Source organism: Apteryx rowi, unplaced genomic scaffold (genome assembly GCF_003343035.1).
Source record: "Apteryx rowi isolate R43461 unplaced genomic scaffold, aptRow1 scaffold_18, whole genome shotgun sequence".
Taxonomy (NCBI): domain Eukaryota; kingdom Metazoa; phylum Chordata; class Aves; order Apterygiformes; family Apterygidae; genus Apteryx; species Apteryx rowi.
In genome coordinates this window covers 5601239-5625981 of record NW_020448085.1, presented here as the reverse complement: position 1 = coordinate 5625981, position 24743 = coordinate 5601239, and the positions used below count along the sequence as shown (strand labels likewise).

Below are 24743 nucleotides of genomic sequence, written 5' to 3'. Positions count from 1 at the left end.
GTTTTATGCATAATTATTTCAAACCCTGCTCTGATGTTAAAGCCTTTGAGACAACTTCATTCAGTTCCTTATCATACTCAAAGCAAGGTCTCCTCCCTGTCTTCAGCTCCCAATTCCTCTGCCACTAACCTTGCCTCTTCCCCTTGAATACACTTGGAAAGAGTATTCTTAGAGCTTGCCATTGCTTGATCCTCTCTCTGCAATATCACATTTCCAATTATCCTGTCCCAAGTAATGCATTGAACTTGCTCCCTGCTTTCTTTCCCCAGGGCTCTACAGACCTTTTTAGAAGCCTCTCCCACCTCCCTTCTGAAAGATGTTCCCCTCCCTCTGTTTGGCCAGCAGGAATGGATTTTCCTTGTGTTTGGTTCTTGTTCTATAATGAGATATTCTTGCTTGATTTTCTGAGGCCACCTGTCCTAGGGCTGTAAAAGAGCATCCTCCTCTGACTGTCTGTATTGTGATAACATTGCACCCCATCAATCCCAAAATGTCAGAGAGCATCCTACATAGAGAACAGAACCCAGAGGATTTACAGAGAAAACTGGGATGGCAGGTGGGCACTGTGCTTCAGTTTCACAGAATCCATTCTGGGCACTTTGATAGTCATCTCTATGGATCACGTGCTGGTGTAATTTGGTTCCTTCTAGCACAAGCCTCCTATGTCCTCTCTGCCCAGCCTCGCCCAGAGGCAAGCTGAGTGACTGAGAAATAGTGATGGTGGTGAAAGAGGAAGTGGGAAAAGAGGAAGGAAATTGGGGTTGCACAAGCAAAATGAATGCGGCGTGAGTGAATGGGCTGGAGATAAGGAAGCCTGAAATAGAGGGGGTAGATGACAGGGCAATGGTCCGCAGGGTGTCTGTGGAGAAGATGAGGATTGGAAGAGGATGCACAGTCCCTGCAGGATGCACTAAACAGCAACACATGSTCCTCCTAATGCTACTGGCTAAACGTGGTCTTGAAATGGCCATGTCTGCAGCAGGCTTCATCTCTGGGGCAGCTCAGTCTCCCAGCCCACACCTCAGCATTACTGGCCTCAGCAAAAGCCAGCCTGCTGTTTTGCTCAACATAGCACATCTGCCTCCTGCTTTACGTGCTGTGAGCCACAAATGCCTGGCCAGAGCCGCCACCACCACCACAGCTGTTTTCCTGACTTTGGCTTCCTGACAAAGCCCTTGCAGAGAGCCAGTCTCCCCTCCATCAGGCAATTTCGGTGAGCCTCACTTTTTTCACCTTGTCACCTTTACTTCCCTCAGGCCTCTCTGCAACAGTTCCCACTGGAGCAGGTTAGCAGACAGAAGTCTGACTCTGAGACTCTTGGGGCTTGGTTTTCAGAGGAACTGGAGTGTCAGCAGCTAGAGCTGCAAAATCTGACCCTTCCATAGCCTCCAGAGAGCACTCAGGTAGATTTTACCAACCCCAGCTGCTGCTCTCCTACCTTCTGACACCTTCTCTCTGTTCTGATCCAAGAAGCAAGTCATGCTGGTCTGGCTAGTCAAATGACAGAAATGTACTCACCACATGCTCCAGTTCCTCGAGATCAGCTGTAAAATTCAGCCTTTTCCTGGAGTCACCTTGCTGTGCCGTGTGCTGTTGAGCAGTGCTCTGATCCGCCTCAGAGATGGATACGCTTCACAGGGTGACAGTAAGGCTCTTTTAGGAGGAAACAAAATTTGCAAGAGGAAAGAAGTTGTTTTATAATTCACTTGGGATGCCTGAACCCAAGATGAGGAGCACATTTACCCAGAGGACAGACAGCTCTACAGGCTCTGTTCCTTAACCTATCAGCTTTTTATCCCAGAGACTGTCAACCAAACAGCAGGCTCTGGAAACTGTCTTAGCATCTTTCTATCAAAGTATTTTTGTATAATGGCCTTGCTGGTGGGTTTTGTAAACTTTATACAAGTAGCATGATTTACTACAACCAGACTTACTTCACTAAGGAATATAGGAGAGTGCCTTTTGTTCATCATGGAAAACACCTCTCTAGGACTGCAGTATTAAGACTCCCTCCCCTTTCTTGGCTAAAATAAATTCAAAACTAATCACTCTCTAACACACACACACACACACACACACACCCCAACAACAAGAAAAAAAAAATGTTTCCTTGCGCCCCCATGTGTCCACTACAGACAATGCTTCCAGGTCTTAGTTCTTTAGCACTTGTGGCCTTCTTTTTCACAGCTGTGCAGATGGCCCTTTTCCTTAACCTCCTGGTGCTAGAAATCTATCCACAGAATACAGCTGAAGACTTCCCAGTTCTGAGGCTGGGTCATGGCATGAAAGCCAACATGTGTAGCACAATCTGTGCTCATGCCATCAGGCAAAGCACAGCCACTCACAACTGCATGCTTACACAAAATTATTTTTCTTCTTGGAAGAGAATTATGGTAATGAGCATCTTCTGCTCTGCATAGAAACCAGTGCACATGAAAACTCTGACTTCAGACATAAAACATTCAGAACAACACTCAGTTTCCATTCAAGAAGCTCAACAGATTTTAAGACCCGCTGCAATCCTTTCTCCTGACCTCCTGCATGACACAAGCCAGAAAATTCTTCACAGGATTCTTGCATCTGACCCCAAAGCACCTGAACAAAGTCACTGCAATGAAGAAGTAACCCACTTACTCTGATGTTTAACTGTCTCTTTAGGATTAGGAATAATTTTTAACATCAAATTGTCACTGGCCCTTACGGTGCATTGACCTGCTACACTGAAGAGCCACAGAGTCCTCTATTTTCTCCAGCAAAAGTGACTCACTTCGATCATCTTACTACTGCAGAGCTCAACATTTCTCTACACTAGGCCTCTAACATTTTTTTGAAACAAAACGGATACTATGCCAGTTTTGTTTTGTTTTGTTTTTTATAGAAACACTTTATTGCTGCAGTCAATAACCCTGTGTATCACGCACAAATAACCAATTACAGTTTAAGAAACTAAAAATTATTCTGCAAGTGGTAATACTGAGAAATGAACATACATGAAAGGATACAAAACTATACATTTAAGTTACTAGAAATTTACTAACTAAAAAATTCTGCAGAAGTGTGAAGTGTTTTGTATAAACTATACAACACATGCCAGTGTAAAGTTGTTTAACATTATACAATTACCTATCTACAAAAGTTTTACCTAAATATAAGATCAGCTGCAACTTTTTTTAAACAGTTATCTCCTATACAAAGACAAGCACTTTCAGTACTTCATTGGAATATACAGACACTGCAATATCTCAAATCTAAAAAATAATCACAAAATAAAGGTCCTGTTTAGAAGTTTTCTTTGCATAACTAGGATAATCCTGTGAAAATCCAGCCAGCAATGTCTTTGCATTTGTATTTGCCCTGTTTCACCCATATTTGAGAGGGACCCAACATGGAAAGACGGACCTCCCTTTCATTGCTGGCCACAGCGAACTACACCAGAAATATGTAACACTCCTCAGCTTTAGGGGAACTGCAGACCTGGCTCCCACTTTGTAATAGATGTTTATCTGGCTGAGCACAGGGCAATAGGAACCAGCTCCCACGCGTGGTCACATCCATGCTTCCTGCCCACTGCGAGGGTTTCCGAAGGGCAGCACAGGGAGCCCATCCCCTTCCTCACAGTGGGAGGACAAGTGGCATCAACGGCCTGATCCGTACGGTGGCATCAGCTGTAGGGGGTTGGAAAGGCAGTTACTACTCTCTCATGGGATTTCTCCTGCTGCAGCACAGAGTCCCAGCACTTCTCCAACCCTGGCAGGCTCCGTGTAACCTTTGCTGAATCCCCCCTGCTGAAGCAAAGCCAGCCTGAAAGCCATTCAGTCACAGGAAGCTGTCTCCAGGTCTGGCCAATCTCTTCAGAACACAGGGCAACACTTCAAATCCCCAAACACAAGGTTATAGTTGAAGAAAATCCTGAGATTTCATAGGGATTTATTATCTCATGATCTCTTAAAGTGGATCATCCTTTTGCAGCGCTTGCCTGCACTTCTAACATAATGCATGTTCATGATCCGGCAGATATACTGAATATGATGCAGCAGGAAAATTTCCTTGGCACAGYCTATGCATTTTTGCACAGGACTTTGCTATGCCAATGGAAGGGGAGTTTGGTCAGCTGCCTAGGGCATTTATTTCCATGGGGCAAATCAGTAAAGGCTCTAGCAATCTAGGGAAGGGATTGGGGTAAGTGATATTAAGCCTATATTCCCTCTGGTCTCTGAGAAGTCCTGGGGAACCTGACTGACTTTGGCCACGGAACCATCGCCAAAAGAGGTCAGACTTCTACTCCAGCCACTTGAAAAGTTGCCAGGAGAAGGGTTGGGAATGGCTGGTCTGGTGAGGAATGGTCACTGCCAGTGCTGGTGGCCAGGCGGGAAGGACGGAGCTCACCTGAGCTAGCATCAATGCCTTGCAGCGAGAAGTTGAAAACAGGTCAACAAAATCTCCTTCAGGAGAAAGAAGAAAAAAGCACCATTCAAGCCTTTTTATACCATTTGACGGCACCATGCATAAGTAGAGAACCGCAACTCCAGAAGCCCTGTGTTAACACCAAGCAAGAACCAACATGAGAAGTGTCACCAGCATAAGCAAAAATCAATGACAGTACCCAACAGAGGGATCTGTTCTGCAGCCCTTACTGGTATAAGCAGTTCTAAGAGATATAAAGAGTTGAAATATTAGGTCTTATTTTCACTCAGAAAAGATGGACTGGGGAAAGGAAGTGGTTAATGGCAGCACTGACTGAAATAGTTTCATCTGCTGTTTTTTTTTCTCCAGCCAGTTTTACTGGAGATGATTTTCCTTCCCAAGATACACAAGGGCACAGCAAAAGCCATCAGTAACCTGAATGTGCTGAACACTAACTAGCATATGCCACACAGACCTTCCAAAATGCCAAACAAGATTTCACAGTGTTTCACCAAGAATCACTGATGACAGTGATTGAAACAGGACAGCATGTAACAGTATACCATATTGGCACTAGTCAGAACACCAGTCATAGACACCAGCGCCTCTCACATGTGAGCTGAAAAACAGGCTTTATATCAGAATTTGTCCATTTTCATTTCACCTACTGGCCACAGATCAGATGAGAATTCACACAGCATCAGTCAGCAGCTGCTTCTCTGCATCTTGCAGGTGTAACATGAGCATCTTGCAGATGCGTAAGCATTGCACACRTGGGCATTTCAGAAGAACATGATGAAGGCATGTAAGACCTGATATTTAACCCACCTGAGTTTATCCAGTGAACCTTTTCACAGAACAAAAAAAAATCAAAACAAAGACTGTATTATTATCTGGGTTCTAATAATAGAACAGGATCAATCACAGCAGAGTTCAGGGAAGGGCCCCAGTAATTGCACTTTGAATTATGGCAGGCATAGGCAACAATCTCTACATGCATATTGTCATGAAGATTGCTGCCCAGATATTAGCAGGGCATGCAGGGTTTGTCTGCTTATATCACATACATACAGGACATTCTGACACCTAGCACAACACACAAGCCCAAGCCAGTGCAGCTTTGCTAGGACTGTCTAGAGGTCTGGCTTTTTTCAAACATCTCAAGAACAAGGTACCATGTTGTTCATGAAGATCACAGCCAGTAAGCTTCAAGCATGAGATGTCTCTGTCTCTCTCTCTCTCTCTCTCTCTCACACACACACACACACTTTTCCTCTAACAGCTCTTAGAAACCACTTGCTCTTAGCATAGTCCCCTCTCTGCCATTTAAGAAATCCGCCAATTTTTAAAACAAAGATTAACCTAGAAATAAATTAATATCATATTTTAAGGAAAATTCACTGATCTCTTGCTGTTCTTTTTCTTGGGGATAAGTTAAAGCAACAGTTTTTATTATACAAATGTCTTCCCAATGAAAGCTGTATTTGAAAAAGGACTAAGTAAAACCTGAAGTGGACCTTGGGATTTAGCTCAATATCTCAAAAAGTAACAAAAGCTTTTAACTAACTGAGATGTCGAGGCAACTCCTATTAAGACCAAATAGATTATCATTGACTTTGCTTTCTGTTAGACAGGGCTCAAGTGGGGAAAGTTTTCACAGGCATAGTTTTCATAGGCAGAGGCTCTGTGTGTTGACTTTTACTGGGGCTTTGTTTCCGTTCCAGTCACACTGACAGCAGATGCTGTTAAACAAGGGCTTGAACCTAGACAGTGGTTCAGCAAAGCAGACTGGTTAAGTGAGTAACAACAGACACCCCAGTCTTCAGGCATCTCTGTCTAAACCTCTTCAAACTGATTTTAACTCTCTCTTTTCTCATTAGGGCAGAGAGTTTAAAAAGCCAGCCCCAAATTCAAAACAACAGACCACATTATTCTCTGACCATGTAATGCATCACCATGAGGACTGAAAACAGGCAGGTCATTTTAAACTCATCTAGTTAATGCAATATTTACTTTTTAGACTTTGTTCTCAACACCTTATCTCACAATGACAAATTCCTGGGTAATTCACACATGACACAGCATTAAAGAAGGGAAACCAATTTCATGTGTATTGACTAATAAACTTCTTTTCCATAACAGCTCACATTTTTACCAATGTAGCATCAAACCCTTTGTCAATGGTTTGGAATGAAAGTTACATCAGGTATGCTTGTTCAAGTCTGTTGATGGTATAATAGAGCTTTTTAAAAAAAAGCAAAACCAGTCCCCAAAACAGAGCACTGAAACCATTATGCATTGAAAACAAACACTGTACACATCCACTACTCTCCATATACAAGTCACAAGTGCAATATCCTTTGAAAAAATTGCCCCTCAAAAGAAACCCAAAGAGGCAGAGTTTTTAGTGTTATGCTTAGTAAGATAACATGGGCATGTGATGGAAATCACATGTTGGAATTAAAAAAAGGTTTTTTTTTTTTTAATAAGGCAAGAGGTTTATGTTCCAGTAGAATGGATGGGGTAAAGAATGAAGAAATGTTTTGAAATGACACATTCTTTCAAGTTTCATTTTCAATGGACATACATATTACAAATTAAAGATTTTTAAAAGTGCTATATGCTTTGTAAGTCTCACCACAATATGTAAAGTATAATTTTACATCTGCTACCTAAGACAAAATGTTAGTGGCAGTGTTAGCGGTAGGTTAGATTCTAGTCTCTCATTTCCCTCAGGGTCTGGGGCAACCTCCTTCATTGTGCTAAAGAAAAAAAAAAAAGCAAAAAACAAAACCCAACACATATTCCAGATTCATTTTGAGTCATCTTCTAAAGTAACAGACTCCATAGAGTTGATGACAGTTCACTAGTGGCTTGCTTGATACCAAAACCAAGGCTCATTCTACCCAGTATCCTGTGGCTCTTTGATCAGCTAGTCCAAGAGACAAAATGTTGAGAGGTATGCAACCATGATAACATACTGACAGATATGCCAAGGGAATTTAAAAAAATTCCAACAAAACACAAATGTAAAAAATTCATCCGACAGCCCTCAGCTGTTAGCTGATTTAAAAAAGGTAGAGAAGTTCTCAGTAAACAAAGATATTTTAAATCCTCAAGGACATACAGAAACACCCCTCCCACCCAGCAATCAGACGTGAAGGATTTCTGCAGCACAGTCTTCTGGCTCTGTGTAATGTGAAGAGTTTGTATCTGAATGGTGAACCCCAAGCATTTCTTTACTTTCGAAGTTTGGCTCCATTAGTGCAGGTTTTTCAAAAATATTCTTTTTGCTAGTTTCCGGACAGTTTTGTACATATATTACTCGGTTATAAGCTTTTAGTCTCTTCCATAGCTGTACGTACACTTTGCATTGTACATACATGAACAGAAGTCCTCCAGTGAAACCAATAGCCACAACCACCAACTTAGTCCAAAATGGCCACTCTAGAATCCCTAGAAGAAAAAAGAAAAAGAAAAAAAAGAGAAAAGACCAGGTCAATATTGGCTAGACTGCACTGGAGCTCTCAAAAACATCCTTTAAGGAAATGGTCAGAGTTCAGGCCATGCAAACTGTTCTTATTTTGCCATTTTTCTTGTTTTGCTTTTTTGTCCCTTTCAGTCAAATGCATGCAGGTTTCTATGCCAGTTCATATACTGTTCATATACTACATCTATTCTCATCCACCAGAGGAGAAACAAAACAATTGTTCCTCCATGTCTAAGCCCTTGTGCAGCACAACTCCAAGCAGAGTCAAGACAACAGCCAGTAATAAGTTTAGGTTCCTTTACACCTGTTTTTAAAAGAAAATTTGATCAGATTATGAAAGGAATTTTATGGTACAGTTTCCTCTTGATAGCAGGAGACTCAACTCAGTGACCCAAGAAGTCTGTTCCACTCAGTGATCACATAATACACGGAGTCATAGACTTTAAAGTCAAAGGGAACCATTGTTATCATTGAGCTTAACATGTTCTTTATGTCAGAGAATTTTATCTGCATCAGACCCAATAACTTGTAGTTGAACTAGAACATCTCTTTTGATGTGAAAACTGCAAGTTTTGGAGACTTTAAAGCATTCTGACAAGCTTACTCTCCGTATTAAAAATAAGCACCAATATTTTTGTCTGAATTTATCTGGCTTGAACTTTTAGCTATTGGCTCTTGTTACATCTCTATCAGCTACAATTAAATCAGAGATTATTCATTTTATACCCTTTCTGTTTATGTAGGTCCTGTATCCACCCAGTCTCTCTCCTCTTGAAAGGCCAGGAACATCACTGGATGGATACAAAACCATGCTGAACCACTCACTTTCAGGTGTCTCAGAGAATCACCAGCAGTGTAACAAAATTATGGCCTCCCAAGTGCTCAAAGTTTTTACGGAGATACATGCCACTTGGTCTTTTGAAAACGCATGGTAGCATGGGAGGAATGAAAATACTTCCAAAATACGAAGGGAACTGTGACATGACAACTGATGAAATCCTGCCAGTGATTAATATTACAGAACCGCTGACTCACAGGTGAGCATACCWGATCCCATCTGTAAGCAGCAATAGCATATGCTCGCCCCTGTGCGGACACAAGCGTATACGTGCACACTCCCTATACTCCCAGCTCGTTGGTGTACTCTCCATTTAGAATCCAAATGAAGGGAGCAAAGAAAGCATGGTAACAAGTACCAAATATTCACATTATCACTGTTCATGTTTGTCTAAAATATTTATTGACTAAAATAACCTGGAGCCTATCAATCTTTGTAAGCATATGCTTTTCATTATCATATGGCAACCTCACATTGAAAGGCCAACAATTTCCACAGCTTGCCTCGAAACAGTTTTAATGGCTCCCAGCCTTGGTTATTATACCCTGTCCCTCCCCATCCCCATGGTCAGGGACAGCTCAGCTGTCTGTGAGAGTTCTGCAACAGCTGCACATTTGCAGTGCAGCACACCAAGATAAGCAGACATCAATTTGGTAAGGTTACAGCTGGCATATTAAAGAAAATGAGCTGCTGTCCAAGAAGTTAACACATCCCAGCAGTGGGGTGGCAGCCACTGCATGAATTCCACTGTAGGTCACCTCAGTGCATGAATTGGAGCCTTAAGCATCAACCTGAATTTCTTCTGCTTCATGCATCAACACTCATTAAAATTTCTCCCATCTAACGTGTCTTACAGGAAATTTGTGCTAACCCATCTCAAACACGACTGAATAGAAAGAATAATCTTGTTGATTTACCTCAAAGATTTGGATTCAAGTGCCTCTTTTATTTCTTCTTCTTAAATTGTTCTGTTTTTGCCCACCTAAGGGCAGTCAAAGCAGCAAACAAATGCTCACATCCTTATCCACTCAGGAACTGTTCCAATTTTAAACTAAATTAGCTAAGCCAGAGCAATTTTGTGTCTGGCTACAGTGGATTAGCTCTCATATCTGTGCACTTCAGGTGCAAACTAAATTGACATGAAATAGATTTAAGAGTACCCCCAAACAAATTTGCACTGATCTAACAAAATCATTTTAGAATTGCGCTTTTAAATCAACCCAACCTCAGGCTAATCAAAAACATTACCTATACCCTCCCCTGATCAGCGTCCTCTCTGCATTTAGGATAAATAATTACTCCAAGAGAAAGAGTAGGAAGATAATCAAGTGACATACCAGTAGTCTGTCCCTGTTTTATCTCCTCAGCAGTCCTGTCTATCAGGACATACAGAGACCACACAACGCAGGTGATGGCAATGATATGGAATGTCACAGAGCACATGATCTTCCTCCTCTCACTGGCTGTCATCTGCAGCTTCTCCCACTGGCAAGAAATCCAGAAGAAGAGTAAGAAATTAGATGTTTATTCTGGTTACTTTATTCTGGTTACTATTGCAAATATATACCAAAAGAGAACACTGGTAAGAACACAAAACAGGCAGGCGACTGGTTTCCTCTTAACACAGATTTTAAAAGCCACACAATATAATCGCTCTGACCGCAGCAGGTGTCCGACGGCTGGCAGCTCACCCTGCTGTGACAGGAGCTCTCCTGGAGCAGGAGGGGCACTTTAGGGCTCACCTCTCACCTGCAGCCTCAGTGCAGTGTCATCACACCCCACGTGCTCTTGCAGACTCACTCCAGCCTAGGAAATTGCAACACTAAGCCTTGTACAGCCCAAACAAGGCTGCTCCTTAGTGCATCTGTCACTGAACAGTGGGTACCCACAGTCACATTTGAGCATTTTGAATGGTAAAAGCGTAGCCTTGCTCAAGCAGGCATTCAGTAAAACAGACTGCAATAAAAGTCATATGTGATCCAATTGGCCAGTGTGTGTAAGACATCTCACACTTAGCTCTGTTAGAGGCCCTCGGTGCACAGTCAAGCCTGTTTAGCTCTCAGCAATGCACATTCTTACCTCTGGAGGTTTCGCATTCAATCTTCACATATATTTAACAATATTTACAGCAGTGACACCCATGTTTTATTTTCTGTGTTTCAAGGGTACTAAAACACGGAACCACATGTGCCCTAAGAATAGGCAGCAGAACTGAGATGACAGCTTTTGTAAGTGAGAGGATGCAGCAAGTTAAACCCCCAGATTTACATCTATCAATAATGTTTATACAGCTCCAACAGAAACCACAAAAGTAGGTCACTGTCTTTTAGGAAGGATACAAGGAAACCAGACAATCATTATAGAAACTTATACTTTCCAAGCAATTGCAGAAAAACAGCCTTTATTTTTGACCAGAACCTCTGGAAGCTTTTTTAGGTGATTTCTCTATGTACATAATGAAAGCTTTTTGGGGTGGGTTACACATCACTCAGCATGTCTGGCTGGAATGTAGAGTCAAGATGGGCCTTTCTCACACTTTCACAAAGTACACAGTGGGGCACATAAGCTTCTTATCCACATCTGTGTGTGTCTAGAGAGGTGCATTTGATGCCTCCTGGAACAATTTGAAGAAAAGTAGTAGTCTTCAAAAAGGAATCAGAATGTGAAAAAGAGTGAGGATGACCTTAGTGGTATGACTGAGATCACCCATCATGTTGAATTATTTCACTGCTACAACTACAAGGCAGCTAGCTGAACCACAGAACGGAGACATTGTGAGCCTCATTGTCTTGCCAACAGGGGATCTCTTTGGCCAGTCTAAGCCAGACCTCTAGACCTGAAGGCAACCAAATTTCATCATGGCACAAGAACTGAGGACTTCCAGCAATGATATGCTAGACTCATGTTGTGCTAGAAACCTATATTCTTTCAATCTTCTTCGAAAAGGACTGATCAAAACATTTCCTTTGGATGTTGTGTTCTAAACAGAGAAGTGATTTTACATCTAAACAAAGGTGTTTACCTTCTATAGAAAGTATAAATTTATTCATTTATTTAGTCAAAATCTAAGTGCGTGAGTTCTATTTGTGAACGCTCTTACAGCACCAAGAGGACTTGTACTTAGACTAATTTGTATGTCTTTTTTCTGCTCCACAGCTTCAGCTCCTTTGTTAAACTATATCTCCCATGAACTGCTGGCATCACAGCCACCAAACCATGTCTCATCTCTTCAAGCGATGCACACAGCTAAAGAGAAGATATTCTGCAACCTACACAGTAGCCCAAAGAGGAAACTGGAATCTTTAGGTCCCTGCTGTACAATTCTGATGACACAGCAACCAGCATTTCCCAATCAAAATAGTCAGCATTTCTGTTTGTTTTTTGTTTTCTAAGTGTTGCTAAAACATAAAATTCAGCAGAAATTCAGGTTTAGTGTTTTCTTTTGTTGTTGAAATTTAGAAATGAAGCATCCCTCTATTGTCTCCCATCATCTTTATTTAAATCGTGACACCGTTTGTTCCTCAGTCTATTCCCTTAGTATCTGAGTGTTTGAATGCTTTGCAGACCAATAAATACACTATGCTGCAATACAGCCTTAAGATTCTGGGGAGGTTTAACTCCATTTCCACTCTAGAGAAGCACAAGCCCTATTATTTGTCCCATCCTGTTCATAATCACCAACTCCAGACTATTTTCTCCTGACAAGATACCATAAAGGATGAGTTAAAGATACATCGCCACCTTTTCTTCTGGCTTCAGTTGAACCTCTGGAAGACTCCTTAGATGTACTGAGAGTTAAATTTCTTCTCCTTCTGTTTACGGCTCTGTCCCTATCTTCTGGCATCTGGTCTCTTTCCCACAGATGACCTGTTCAGAAATAACTAATTATGTTGAGTGACTCAGTTCTGAAAGTGCCCACTAGCTTTTTCTCACAGGGAGCAAATATTCAGAAAATGCCACCCACTCGCTCCAGGCAGAGTGAGCACTTTCTATACTTTAATGCCTTATGGCTGGGTTGTGCAAAGTGTCGTCTCTGTGGACAGAGCCTATGACAGCCAATGTTGTAGCTCAGAGCTACTATGCTTTGTGCAAAGCAGGTATCAAGGAAAAAGCTACAGTTCTCAGAAGGCAATGATTCACTGCAGTCATGAACAGAAGTCTTCCTATCAATATAACAAGTTATGCTGTATATTTTGCAGGCTGCACATCTCAAAAAAAAAATAGAGGGGTTTGAAATCTGCTCTATTTTCTATGAGGAGTCACTTTTAAGAATCGGACAAGCTCCCATAGCAGCTTTTGGAGGGCTGCAGTCTGGACTTCCCACGCTACCTGATTTAGGATCATCATACTTGAATTTAATCTTTCCTATTTGTTCTATTTCCAGACTGAGGTTATGGTTATTAACCTCTTTTATTTTGTTAGATACGGCAAGATTTGTCGACACTACGAATACCAATAGTTTCCATGTCAAAATCCCGATGGCAAGTACCAACTGAATTTGAAAGTCGGGGGATGTGGGAGAACAAAAAGGATGCAAACGAAAACTGGCCTTACAATAAAAGTAGTATTTAAGTACATATATTTTAAGTCACCATATTTATGAAATGTGTTATTTTTCATAAAACAAAAATACTGTTTCTAGCAATCTAAAGTACTAAAACTAGTCATATACAACTTATGAAAAGATAAAAATGAAAATATATTTACAAGGGAACCTTCTTGCACTGAATATTTTGGCTAAAACAGATTTGCTTCTGAAAAAAAGGCTACAGATTTTAACCAAATCATATTCCTAAAGTGAGATTTAAAGGAAGTTAAATCTGAAATCCTCATATTTTCAAGAGAATTTAATAGTCATGTGGATCTCAGCACAGCAAGCTCAAGGAGATAACAATACTGCAAAAATCCATGGCCCCCCCCTCCCCAAAAAAAGGGGGGGGAATCGCAAAGCAAGTGCATCTGCTCTGAAAGGTAACTGAAGAAACAATCAAGTTGCTGTGTGCATGTGTGTGTGTATTTACACATATATTTACACAAAGAGCTTCTGGACTACAATAAATCTTGACTATTTTTTCTGCTGTTAGTTGGCAGGTTAATGCAATCAGAGAAAAAGGACTGGGATTCATTTCTGACTTGGGCAGTACAACAGGATTTCCACCTTGAATTCTGAAAGCAGAATTATCATTACAAAGGCTGAGAGCAGGAAAACTCTTATTTAACTCCCATTTAACTCCCAGAGCTGGATTCAATTGATGTTGAATTTGTGAGGCAGAAGGTTAAACAGTTTCCTTTTACACATACACAAAACTGACCAGACTACTAAAGAGCCACAGAAACATGATAAATACGCGGGTTCCATGGGACCGCGGATAAGGACAGCCTATTTCAGAGGAGAGCTGTGTTTGGAAGAGCTGTGTTTTCCTTTGGGAAGCTCTCTGCGTGCCTACCTTTCGCAAAGGCTTCAGTTTTGTCTCCATGATGAACTCATACTTGCAAAGTTCACAGCATCGCGTATCCGAGCTCTTGATCCACTGCTGCAGGCAGGCTTGGTGCACAAAATGAAGACTTCCCGTGCAGTGACAGGGGGTAATCAAAGGGCTCTCATCATCTCCTTCACAGTGACATATCCTGAATCAGAAACAAAGCTGCTCATTAGGAGCAGAGGAAGCAAAAAGGATGCGGAAAAGGCATGTAATATCTATGATCACACATAAGGTTGTCCACTGAGGATCCTTAGACATACACAAAGGAATGTATTCCATAAAAGGAGCTAAAACTAAGAACCCCCTTGCCATGCATGCACATACACACACCCCAAATAATTGAGCACAGACACTGCTAACTAGACAGCTTCTCTCTAATAGATGAGGCAGACACACAGAGCCTGACAGAAACTCAGTATCCAAAAGAAAATACAGGGTAAGAAATGACAACTCTTCAGCTACTAGAACAATAGTACTTCACCGAGAATAGTATTTGAACAGATCAAACAGCACTTCCCCAGATAAAACATGCACAGAGATGTACAGCTACTTGATCACAATTTAAAACAGAAGACAAAAACAAAATTCCCAAACCTACTGTGAAACAGCCCACCCTAGAATCAGGAAGAGTTAATTTAGAGAGCCTGGATTTTGCACAGGCAAAGTGACTTTTTCTAGTGCCAATTGCTAAGAGACAGACCCACACTGCAAGCTAGAGCACTGAATCTCTCCAAAATACACCTATTCTGRATGGACTAACTGTTTTGCTCTCCAATTCTCACTTTTCAAGAGCTGCCAAGGAAGCGTCAGGTCTGCAAAATTCCCCATTTCCCTTACTGCCTAACTGGGTAGACAGTGAGGACACCTGATACAGTGTTACTACCGGGTGGTGCTATTTCCATTTTCAATTCATACACACTTGGTCTGCATCAAACATCCCTAAGTCCTTCTAACCATGTGTAAGAGATAACCCTAGAGATCATGAATTGAAAGGGGGGTAGTAAGGAGCTGGGGGAATGAATATAAATTACTAAGCATGTGTGAAGTATATCCTGGCATGCTGCCATCTCTGTCTATTACTGAAATCCCTTATTGATGTGTAGCATCTTGCCTCTTGTGACCTTGCTGATAGCTGGTAAGTGGAAATGAAGGAGTGGGTGGATTACAAGAGCATCTTGTCGACAAGCCAGTCAGAAATAAGATTCTGCTGGGAACGGGGAAATCAAATAATATTGGCAGGTAGTAACAAAGCCAGCTTCAGAAAGTAGTGGCAGGGAGGAAAAAGATTAGGATAGAAAAATGCTAGGTAGAGGGGTGTGATAACTCCTCCTGTACTTGGTGTCTCTGGCTCCTCAGCCACGTTTTGGAGCTGGGATGGGGCAGATTTGCCAAAAACTCACCCTGAGGACAGTCCAGAGCTGCCTGTTCCTACCATCTCTGGACATAATTAATCTTCTGCGGCTGGAAGGAGGACACACATCCTTTTTGGACCTCATGCTACGGACATCTCACAGGCCAATCACTAACACTCAACACTCAAATCCCCCTTTCAATTAATGCATCCAGAAAGCCCTTTGTGAACAAAACAAATGCAAACCGGGAGAAAAGGGTTAAAAATCAAAACTATACTGACAAGATCTCAGAAGCAGCACTCAGTCTCTTTTCCTCCTCACTCCCCACCCCTCAACCCAAGCCAGTAACCACCCTCAATGACTGTCAAGAAAGCACATTGCTCATTAAAAGCTAAGAAAAGTTCATCTTGGCCTTTAATATGTGTAGCTGATTCTCTCATCATATTCCCAGTTTGGGCACTGATAAGAGAAAAATACCACCTCAGAATCCCAAACCTGAAACAAATTGCAACAGAATTTGACTCCAAAGAAAATTCTTTTGCCTATTGGACTTAAGTGCATCAGAGGGGCGTAAGAAAGAGGGGAGGGAAGGCTGCACACTTCAAACTGCACATATTAAAGCAAGATGAAAGGGTAAAAGAAAAGAGAGAAAAAGCATGACTGCAGAGAAAGCAGAATGGTCACCACCACACATGGGAGAGCTCAAAGGTAGGCGGTTCTCCAATAAACCAACCTGCAGGTATCCCCCGATGTAGACACAGGGGAGAGAGGGGGGAATTTTTCTGAGAGGGGGGAAGGACAGTCAAGGTCACTGTCCTTCTCAACTGAACAGAGTGGCGCCCGCTGCTCTTTCGTTTTCAGTTTCACTGAGGTGCTTTCCTCAAAGACGTCATCATCTCCCATATCATCCGAGCAGAAGTCTGTGCTTTCCACCAGCACGCTGGAGGATTTCTCAGCTTGGAAGTGACTGGAATAGCTCTCCAGTTCGAGGAACTTATGCAGGCTGCTGGCGCTGGAAGTGTGGGAGAAGGAAAAAAGGTAGCGCAGCAGTTTTTTGCTTCTTGAAGTGTCATGGTCCACCTTGTCCTCCAGCAAGGGGATATGTACAGTGCTGTGATTCTCTGCTCCTCCCGATGCATTTGAGTAGTTGGAAAGGGAAGGGATGTAGGAATGTTTAGAATTGCTAAAAGAAAGAGGTCTGAGATTCAGCGATTTCCTTTCTTTAAGATGAAATTTGTTAATCCTTAAACACTGCTCTTGAGTTGGGGTCAATTTGCCTTCTGAGCATGTTCGCTCCACATAGTCAAAGCACTCACTGGTGCTCTGTGCCTTCTGGTCCACATCATTGAGGGACTTGGAGAATTTCAGAGTGCGGGTGGGCTTTACATTCTCAGTAGACCTGAGTGCCTGGACCCAATCCTGCCCACGGGAGTTTCTCTTTGCTGCATGTAACGTATCCTGACAGATTACTGTCACAGTGACCCCTTGTGTCAGAGAGCTCTGGCAGTGAGGATTTTTCAAGACAACAGCAGACTGCACTGGACTGTGATGACAACATTCAGAAAACACTGCACTGGAACTGCATGCAGAACAGTGGAATAAAAGCACAGAAAGTAAAAAACAATTACCTAAGAGAACACATATAATTAAAAGTGAAGAAATGAGAGTTATGGCTAGTGTGGGAATGGCAAACATAGCGGGCCAAACAGTGAGTGGGGTTCAATGAAGCAGTGTTAGACAGCAGTCAAGTCAAACAAATGGGACATTTCTAATCAGAACCCCACATTGCTTACTTCCTAGTACCCATGCTTTTTCAGTTTTGATTTTTCTTAACTTGAACCTTGCACGAGCCTCATCATAGCCATGGAAACAACACACTTTACCTGCAGATGTCCTGATTGGATGGTGTAACAGAAGTCCGAGAGAAACTATGAGGAGCAGAGATAGAGGTTGGACTTCCAGCCTGCAGTGAAATAAAAACAAACCAAAAAAACAAAAAAGCAAGTCACAGGTGGAAAGAGTTTGGTGTGCATTGCAGTCAACTTCAGGGTTAAACACAGCATATGGAGTCAGCTATCACACTACATCTGATGCTCAAGGTCTAGTTGCAAGAAAGGGAGGCTCTATTGCCATGTGCTAGAAAGGGAGGTCACACTACCTCATCCTTGGAAAAGTAGTAATCAGAATACAAACATTTTTCCCCAAGGTCAAATGCAGCCGTCTCTGGAGCGGAACCTGCCAGCTGTCAAATATTGCACAGAACAATAGCTCAGGAAATGAGCAATGGTACAGTAATTAGAATAATTAGATGGAGGTGTGTGAATAGACTAGTCGGAATTTAGCTACCGCATAATAGCTAATCCCTCCACTTACAATGATGACAAGAGATTAGAGGCTTGTTTTTTCATGACACAGAACCTTCAGTAATTCAATAACTCAGACACTGTTTAGGGACTTGTTTTCAGTACTAGCATATGCACACAAGCACCATCTGCCAAATCAGACCATTCCCTGAAGTACTCTTTGTACTTTGAGGCCTTTCATCCTGCTCTTATTCTGACAGGGTCTTCCATCTACTTGCAGAAAAGGTGTGGCAGCAAACACGTTTACAAGACCTGACAAGACCACAGTGAGAAGTAAAACAGCTGAAGAATTCAAAATCCAGCTGAACTAACTCAAAAAAAAAAAAAAAAAAAAAACCTAAGCTTTTGGCATATTTAACACTGAGTGGACAAACCTCTAAAATCAGTATGGTAAAAAAAACTTTGCTTCATTTGGAACTAGATGGCTTATTATTAAAGGTCTTTTCTACCACTAGATTCTGTGGATCATTCATGGAAACTCTTCAACCCTTCCTAAAGGTTTTGGTGAGGAGACCTGGTTTGATGACATCTTTAGAGATGGAGAATCTTTACACCTGGCTCTCCCATACTCCATGGATGTTGAATATGCTGTGCAGTTCACCCACTGCTGCAAAACACAGCTCCCATTTCAAAATTCAAGCAAAGGTTTATAGCTCTTTTGATCTGCAAAGCAAAGCTTGAAAACCACAAGTGAACAGTGCAGTCAGCACAGCAATGGAATTGTCGACACCCTGCTACGCTGTGTAAAACCAGCGCAGCTAGCACAGACCCAGACCCGTGCAAGTCCACAAAGCCAGACTGGGAGACTACCTCAGGTCACAAAAGCAGTGTTGCCACAGAAGCACACTGTGCCCAGCCCTGTGCTTCAGCTGGAGGCTCCAGAGCTAGCTCAGCCACTGCAGCTTTGAGGATCTCTGTTCACAGTGCATGCACACACAACACCTAACTCGGGTCTAATCGATTCCATATTTAATCCATTAAAAGCTTCTATGGTATATTTTAACAAGACTGCTGCAGGCTTTAGCAAATTGCTAGCAAAAGCAAGGTCCCTTGCCACACAATATACTTTTTGTGAGAGAAGGTGGGTATACTAGATGAATGCTACTTTATAAATAAAACTGTCTGCAGTGTTACATGACTCATCTGTTAAGGTTCTGTTTCTGTAGCCAACAGCACTGAAGAGAACAATGCTCCTGGCCTCACATCTGGATGACTGGGGTGCCCCAAGACTGAATAACCAGGTATCCATTTACAGCTGGGTCTGCAAGAGTCAAGGGCAAGACCCAAACACACACCTCCAGATCTGTAGCAAGATCTTAAACTTGTTTCCAATCCTGCCCAGCTAGATATATGTATAAGACAAAAACAAGAGAATAACTTTAGACCAGAAAGCAAACTGAACAATGTTACACCTGTGACAAAACAAATGAAACACTTGAAGATCAGTTATTGGCTTTATCCTGGAAACTATGGTTCTTGCATTTTACCCACCTGCACACACTAGTCATATGGGATACTGATCATACAGTGAGGTAAATTCAACTATCATTTGTAAATTTTCTATTTTATTCTCAGTCTCTCCTGAAAGTAGGTACAACCCTGACTTTAAATCCTATCTCTCAAAAAGAGTTTGTGGAGTTTTTTTTTTTTTTTTTTTAAAAGAAAGACAAGTTAGTGAAAGAGCTGACATGTGGAACTGCTATAATTATGCAAATGAAGATTAATAAGATCTAAGTAATGAATTATTTAAAAAGACATATTTAGCAATCTTCTAAAAACAAAATATTGAACCAGTAAAACAGCGTGTTGCATTCTACCATGGAAACAGAGCCATATACTGTTGGAACTGAAGTCACAAATCAACTAATAAATCTGTCTCAGGTCTTCTGTTATGAGCACAGCACAGAAGGTAACCTGCTTATAAAGAATCTACACGCTCTACTTTTTCATTTTAGAAATGAAACACTCTGAAAAAAGAAAACAGTACATATGATGTGACAATCTAATAGCAGATGACTAGATTCAGTGATCCAAAATTTCCCTTCCAAACCCATGGCACTGGTTTCTTAATCCAACTGCCTGGCACCAAGAGGGAGCGTCAAAGACATGATGCTTGAGAAATCAGAAGACTAGGACAGGCAAGAGAATGTGAAATTTCATTTGCATTTTAAGTGTACTGTTCTGCTTCTCCTTCTTACACCAAACTGCAACCATGCACTGTGAATTTGCCCACTGCTCTGTTACTAATTCTTCTCATTTATCAGTGAGAGACAAGAAGAACATTTAATATTAGAAACTGGAAAAGAAACCTAGCCCAATACAACAAAGAATACATATACAATATAAACACCCTCAGAATTCATGTAAAGCTCAACAGATCATAAATGGAACTGAGAAGTATAGCCATTATTCCAATGGTACCACTGTCAAATATCATCCTCTAGATGCCAGCACTGTTCAGGACAGCTTGCAAAACCATATCTAAAGCACATTTCCTGTTCCTCTTTCAATATCTTCCTGCTTCTATACAGAAGGTCTTCTTTTGCTCCAAATTTTACACATAATGCAAATGCAACCACAATACGAACATAACCCTAAAGCGACCACACCTGGAAATACACCACAAAGCAGAACAGCAGAAGTTTGAGGAAGCTACATGCTCGCTGCACCTCAGTTTGAGCTGAGGGAAGCTGTGGCTACCACTGAAAGACATAGTCCAACTTTCCTCCTGTCTCATTCCTCCCCCTCTCTCTTCCCTCCCATGCTCTGCGCTCGGGAAAGTGTTTACACAGCTGCATCGCAAATCAGATTAGGATACTGATATGAGCTAAAAGTAACCATTTTTTTTTCCCAGGCCTGTTTAATGTCTAGCTTCAGCTGATGGTAGAATATCAGTTGGTTACAGCAAAGAGGCTGTAACCCTCTATCAGTGAGGCACAACTCACTGACAAGAGAAGAGCATGGTAAAATGCAAGCTGCTGCCCAGAGCCCAAGAAGATAAGTTTGCCTTTCCTAGAAACAGCAGGCAGAGGTGCTTGCAGAGGACACTGGCCAGTCAACACAGCTCGGCTGCGTTTGCTGACTCAAGACAGCCTCCATAGGGCAGAGAGGTGCAACAGCAGAGAGGAAACATTGGCAGCCTGGGCTAGAACAGGGCAAAGAAGAGGTGGCACGATGGACGAAGGTAGCAGAGAGGTGGATCCAACGAACACAGAGCACAGCCCGTTCTCTTACGCAGGGCACAGCTCTAAAGAGGCCAGGAAGATGAGCACTCAAAGCCTTCGCTAAACTGTAGCTGCTACACACCATCCTTAAAGACCCTAGCAGTCAGCCTCCCAAGTACCACTGTTAGTTAAACGGGTTACTTACAATGAGGACAGCAGTAGGTTTTAAAGCACTCATTATATGAGGTTTCTGCCATGCTCATTATGTAACAGGTATCCTAAACTTTAACAAACCCAAATTCTACCCTTCTAAACCCAGAATCACATGCTGAACCTCTGTGAACTTCCATGTCCTTCCTCTGAGTGAATATCATCTCCAGCAACTAGCCTTGGGAACTACATGCTAGCAAGCTGCCCTGTACAACCACACCGGTTGCCTAAAATAGCTCAGAAAAAAGGTCAGTAGTCAGTTAATTGTGTATATCGACATTCCAATCTAATGCAATTCAGTGAGGCCACAGTGTGGTCCTCCACACTGGCATTTAGATAATCGCAGTGTTTCTGAAGGTGGCAATCCTTGGAAGCCTACAGCTCTCTCTAGGTTCGCTATCAGGAAGAAAATTGTCATGGCTGGTTGTTCTCATTCTCCCCCCACTCCATGAAAAGTGTGATCTGTTGGTGAAAGAAGTCAGTCTTTTCTAATTAAAAAAAAAACAAACCCTGCTTGCAACTACATGCTGCCCATCAAAAAGCAAAAGAAAAAAAAGGCTGCCTCAGAAAAGTCGTCTTTGCAGTGAGCAGTGGCGAATATGTCAAGGCTTGGGTTTATTTCAGAATAACCTGCTCATCTGAGAAGGCTCTTCTGTATATAGTTCCTGCCATCCCTCTTTGGGCTGCACTTCACTACTAGTAATTATACCTCATTTTAAAGAGCAGGGCCTGTCACATTTCTAACAACTTTACTAAATTACTTACTGAAGGTAGGAAGTTAAAAACAGCTCAGCTCCAGAAGAATTTCTCCATTGATTAAAAGTCTGATGGGAAGGAAGCAAATAGGTTTTCCCCAAACCTGCAAAGCTTGTCATTTGTAGGTGCCATATGATTAGGACAAACACTGTTGCCCTATTATTTGTGCTACAAAAACATCTAGAAGTCTCAACTATGGACCAGGGAATTAGCATGCTAAGCATTACACATGTTTAATAACAGAGAATCTCTCTCCTTTGGGCTTACAATTGATGATAAGGCAGATAAAGAGTTACAGAAAAGAAGCACAGTTCTAAGCTTTTTACTTAGAACTTGCAGCACAGGGAGCTTCAGACAAACACAGAGATAACAATAGAGCAAGGAGCCAAACACTTCACAACCTTAATTTCAACCTGGTGTTTTGATTATGGGTTTGCCTTTATTTTACACTGTGATGAATTTATTTCAAAACTGCTCTCTTTTCCTTGGCTTTAAAAAAATAGAGCAATAATAAATAAAGCAAAAATAAAAAGGTAGCTGCACCTGATGTCAAAAATTGGACTGATCTAAAAGATGTCCCAAATGTCACTAGACCATTGCAACAATTTCTGCCTGCCTCCTCTCCCTGTAAGGGCAACATGAGCACAGTGATGGTCCTCTCCACTGAGCTAATCCCAGCTACCACGAGGCCCTCTGTGGGGATTAGAGACATAGAGAATTATAGTAGGCATTGGCTAAGAGGAGACATCTCCCACCACTGCACCAGAGCAGTCTGTGTACCAAGAACCAGCAGCAATCTAGGCCCATTGCCTTTAATCCCTCACCCCAAAAAATCCCTCCACAGTGTGATGCTTTTTCAGCATTGAGAACACAGCTCTGATCTGCAAAGGGCCACTGGGAGTTTTGTTTGAATCAGATTTGTCTCTCTTGGTATTAACACATCACAATGATGAATGTGGTGGAAACACACAGGTAAGACAGAGAATCAGAGAAATGGTTATCATGCTCTGTATTTTAAAAGAACTCATTGTCAAAGAGCTGTTTTATCTTCCTCACACAGATCCTATTTAAACATGTATTAAAAAGGCAAGCCTGCCTCTAGACATGGGCATGGCAGACACTTATCTTGCACAGCACATCACCTGAGGCAGCAAAAGCCCTGGGCTCTACTGCCTGCTTAGCTTATGCCTAGAGAGTCACTTATGCCAGAGAGACCAAGACCAACTGACCCATATCTGTTCCTGCTCCTTCTCATTCCTTCGGCAGGATCTAGGTACAGTCTGTGCATCTAAGCAAGAAGACAAGGTGAGGGACTGGTGAAAAGAGGCACTAAGTGCCACTGCAGGGCACTCCTTGGAAACCTCCTCAGTACAGCTCTCCTGCCTTCAGATAGTGAAAGGATGTCAGGGGCTGCTCTGCTGAGACCCAAGGAATCTGAATATTATTATTCAAGAAGGGGATGTTACTTTGTACACCACATTTGCCAAGCAAAACTGCAGCTAACTATGATCTGTGCGTTGAGATATGGTCTTTGCTTTGAAACAACTAGCTCTCACCTCTGTGCAGATCTGGCAGCTATGTTTATGTCCTTTTTCTGCATTAAAATGGAAACAGCAGGAGCAACAAGCCTGACTCTCCTCCCCACACTCCCAGTCCTCTCTGTTTCAGTGCCACCTCTGCACCTTTCACTTCCCTTCCCCTTTACAGGGGCAGTCCCAACCCCATCTCTTCGGCAGTGGCAAAATTCAGTTGTGTTTGCTCTGCTGAGAAGTCCTGAGCCTGGGCTGAAGGCAGGCACGGAGGCCTTGATTAAACCCAAAAGACGCATCCAGCTATTCTCTGGAGCCACTGCAGAACGAATAACTGCTTGGCTCCAGCTAGAGCTGTCAGCCAAACCAACACCTTCACGAGGATGCAATGCATTTGCATTTTCATGTTTCCAGCAAGCATATGCCATGTTTACATTGGCTGGGTGCTCTTGCTCAAGTACACTGCAGCTATAAAGTCTCCAGCACTTATCTCTGGAAAAGACATTGTCATTTTGCTGCATGTGTGCCAAAGGAGGCCTCAAACTGAACCAGCACACTCAGTCCACAGTGCAGTGCAGCAACAGAAATAACCAGTCATGCTGAGTGTACATACTCAAAACTTGAGATAGCCAGAACAGGCCACCTACAGACAGAATGGACATGGAGAAAGGTAGACAGCCCAGGTTCAGAGGCTGTTTTTGAAAGCATTTCTTAAATACCAGTGTGGCAGGACCAAACATCAGTAACTTCTAGCCCACTCCAGTAATGTTCCTACTAGACTCATGCCATTTTGACTTCCAGTGCATATTAAACCAGGCATCTTTACCTGAGATAAGATGCATTTTAAGGATGGAGGGTGATTAAAAAAAAAAAAAAGTTGTAATTGACTGCTTGATAAAACCCATCTGACTGCAAGAGAAAAAGAGGTTCCTCCTAAGTTTGTCCCCAAAGCCCCATAACATTAGCATCTCAGATTATCTTTTTTTTTCTTTTTCTGGTGAACAAGTGTGAAATGCAAGTCCAGCGAAGGGCCACAAAGATGATTAGGGGACTGGAGCATCTCTCTTATGAGGAAAGGCTGAGAGAGCTTGGCCTGTTTAGCTTGGAGAAGAGAAGGCTGAGAGGAGATCTTATCAACGTGTACAAGTATCTGA

The 24743-nt window shown here is 42.2% G+C and overlaps 1 protein-coding gene across 6 annotated transcripts in view; it reads right to left on the bottom strand.

Annotated features, from left to right (window-relative positions):
- Positions 1-5794: 5794 nt before the first annotated feature.
- The window catches only part of MARCH8 (membrane associated ring-CH-type finger 8), a 102723-nt gene continuing 83774 nt past the window's right edge, over positions 5795-24743 (bottom strand). For 5 of the 6 annotated variants that reach the window (XM_026061365.1, XM_026061368.1, XM_026061367.1 and 2 more), the window contains 5 exons: positions 17451-17530; positions 16301-17146; positions 14180-14360; positions 10070-10217; positions 5795-7860 (listed from right to left, as the gene is read on the bottom strand). In XM_026061365.1, the coding sequence (XP_025917150.1) occupies positions 7556-7860; positions 10070-10217; positions 14180-14360; positions 16301-17146; positions 17451-17530 (1560 nt within the window). In that variant the 3' untranslated portion in view covers positions 5795-7555. The remainder of the gene's footprint in view (positions 7861-10069; positions 10218-14179; positions 14361-16300; positions 17147-17450; positions 17531-24743) is intronic. The other variant, XM_026061370.1, reaches the window with a different exon arrangement.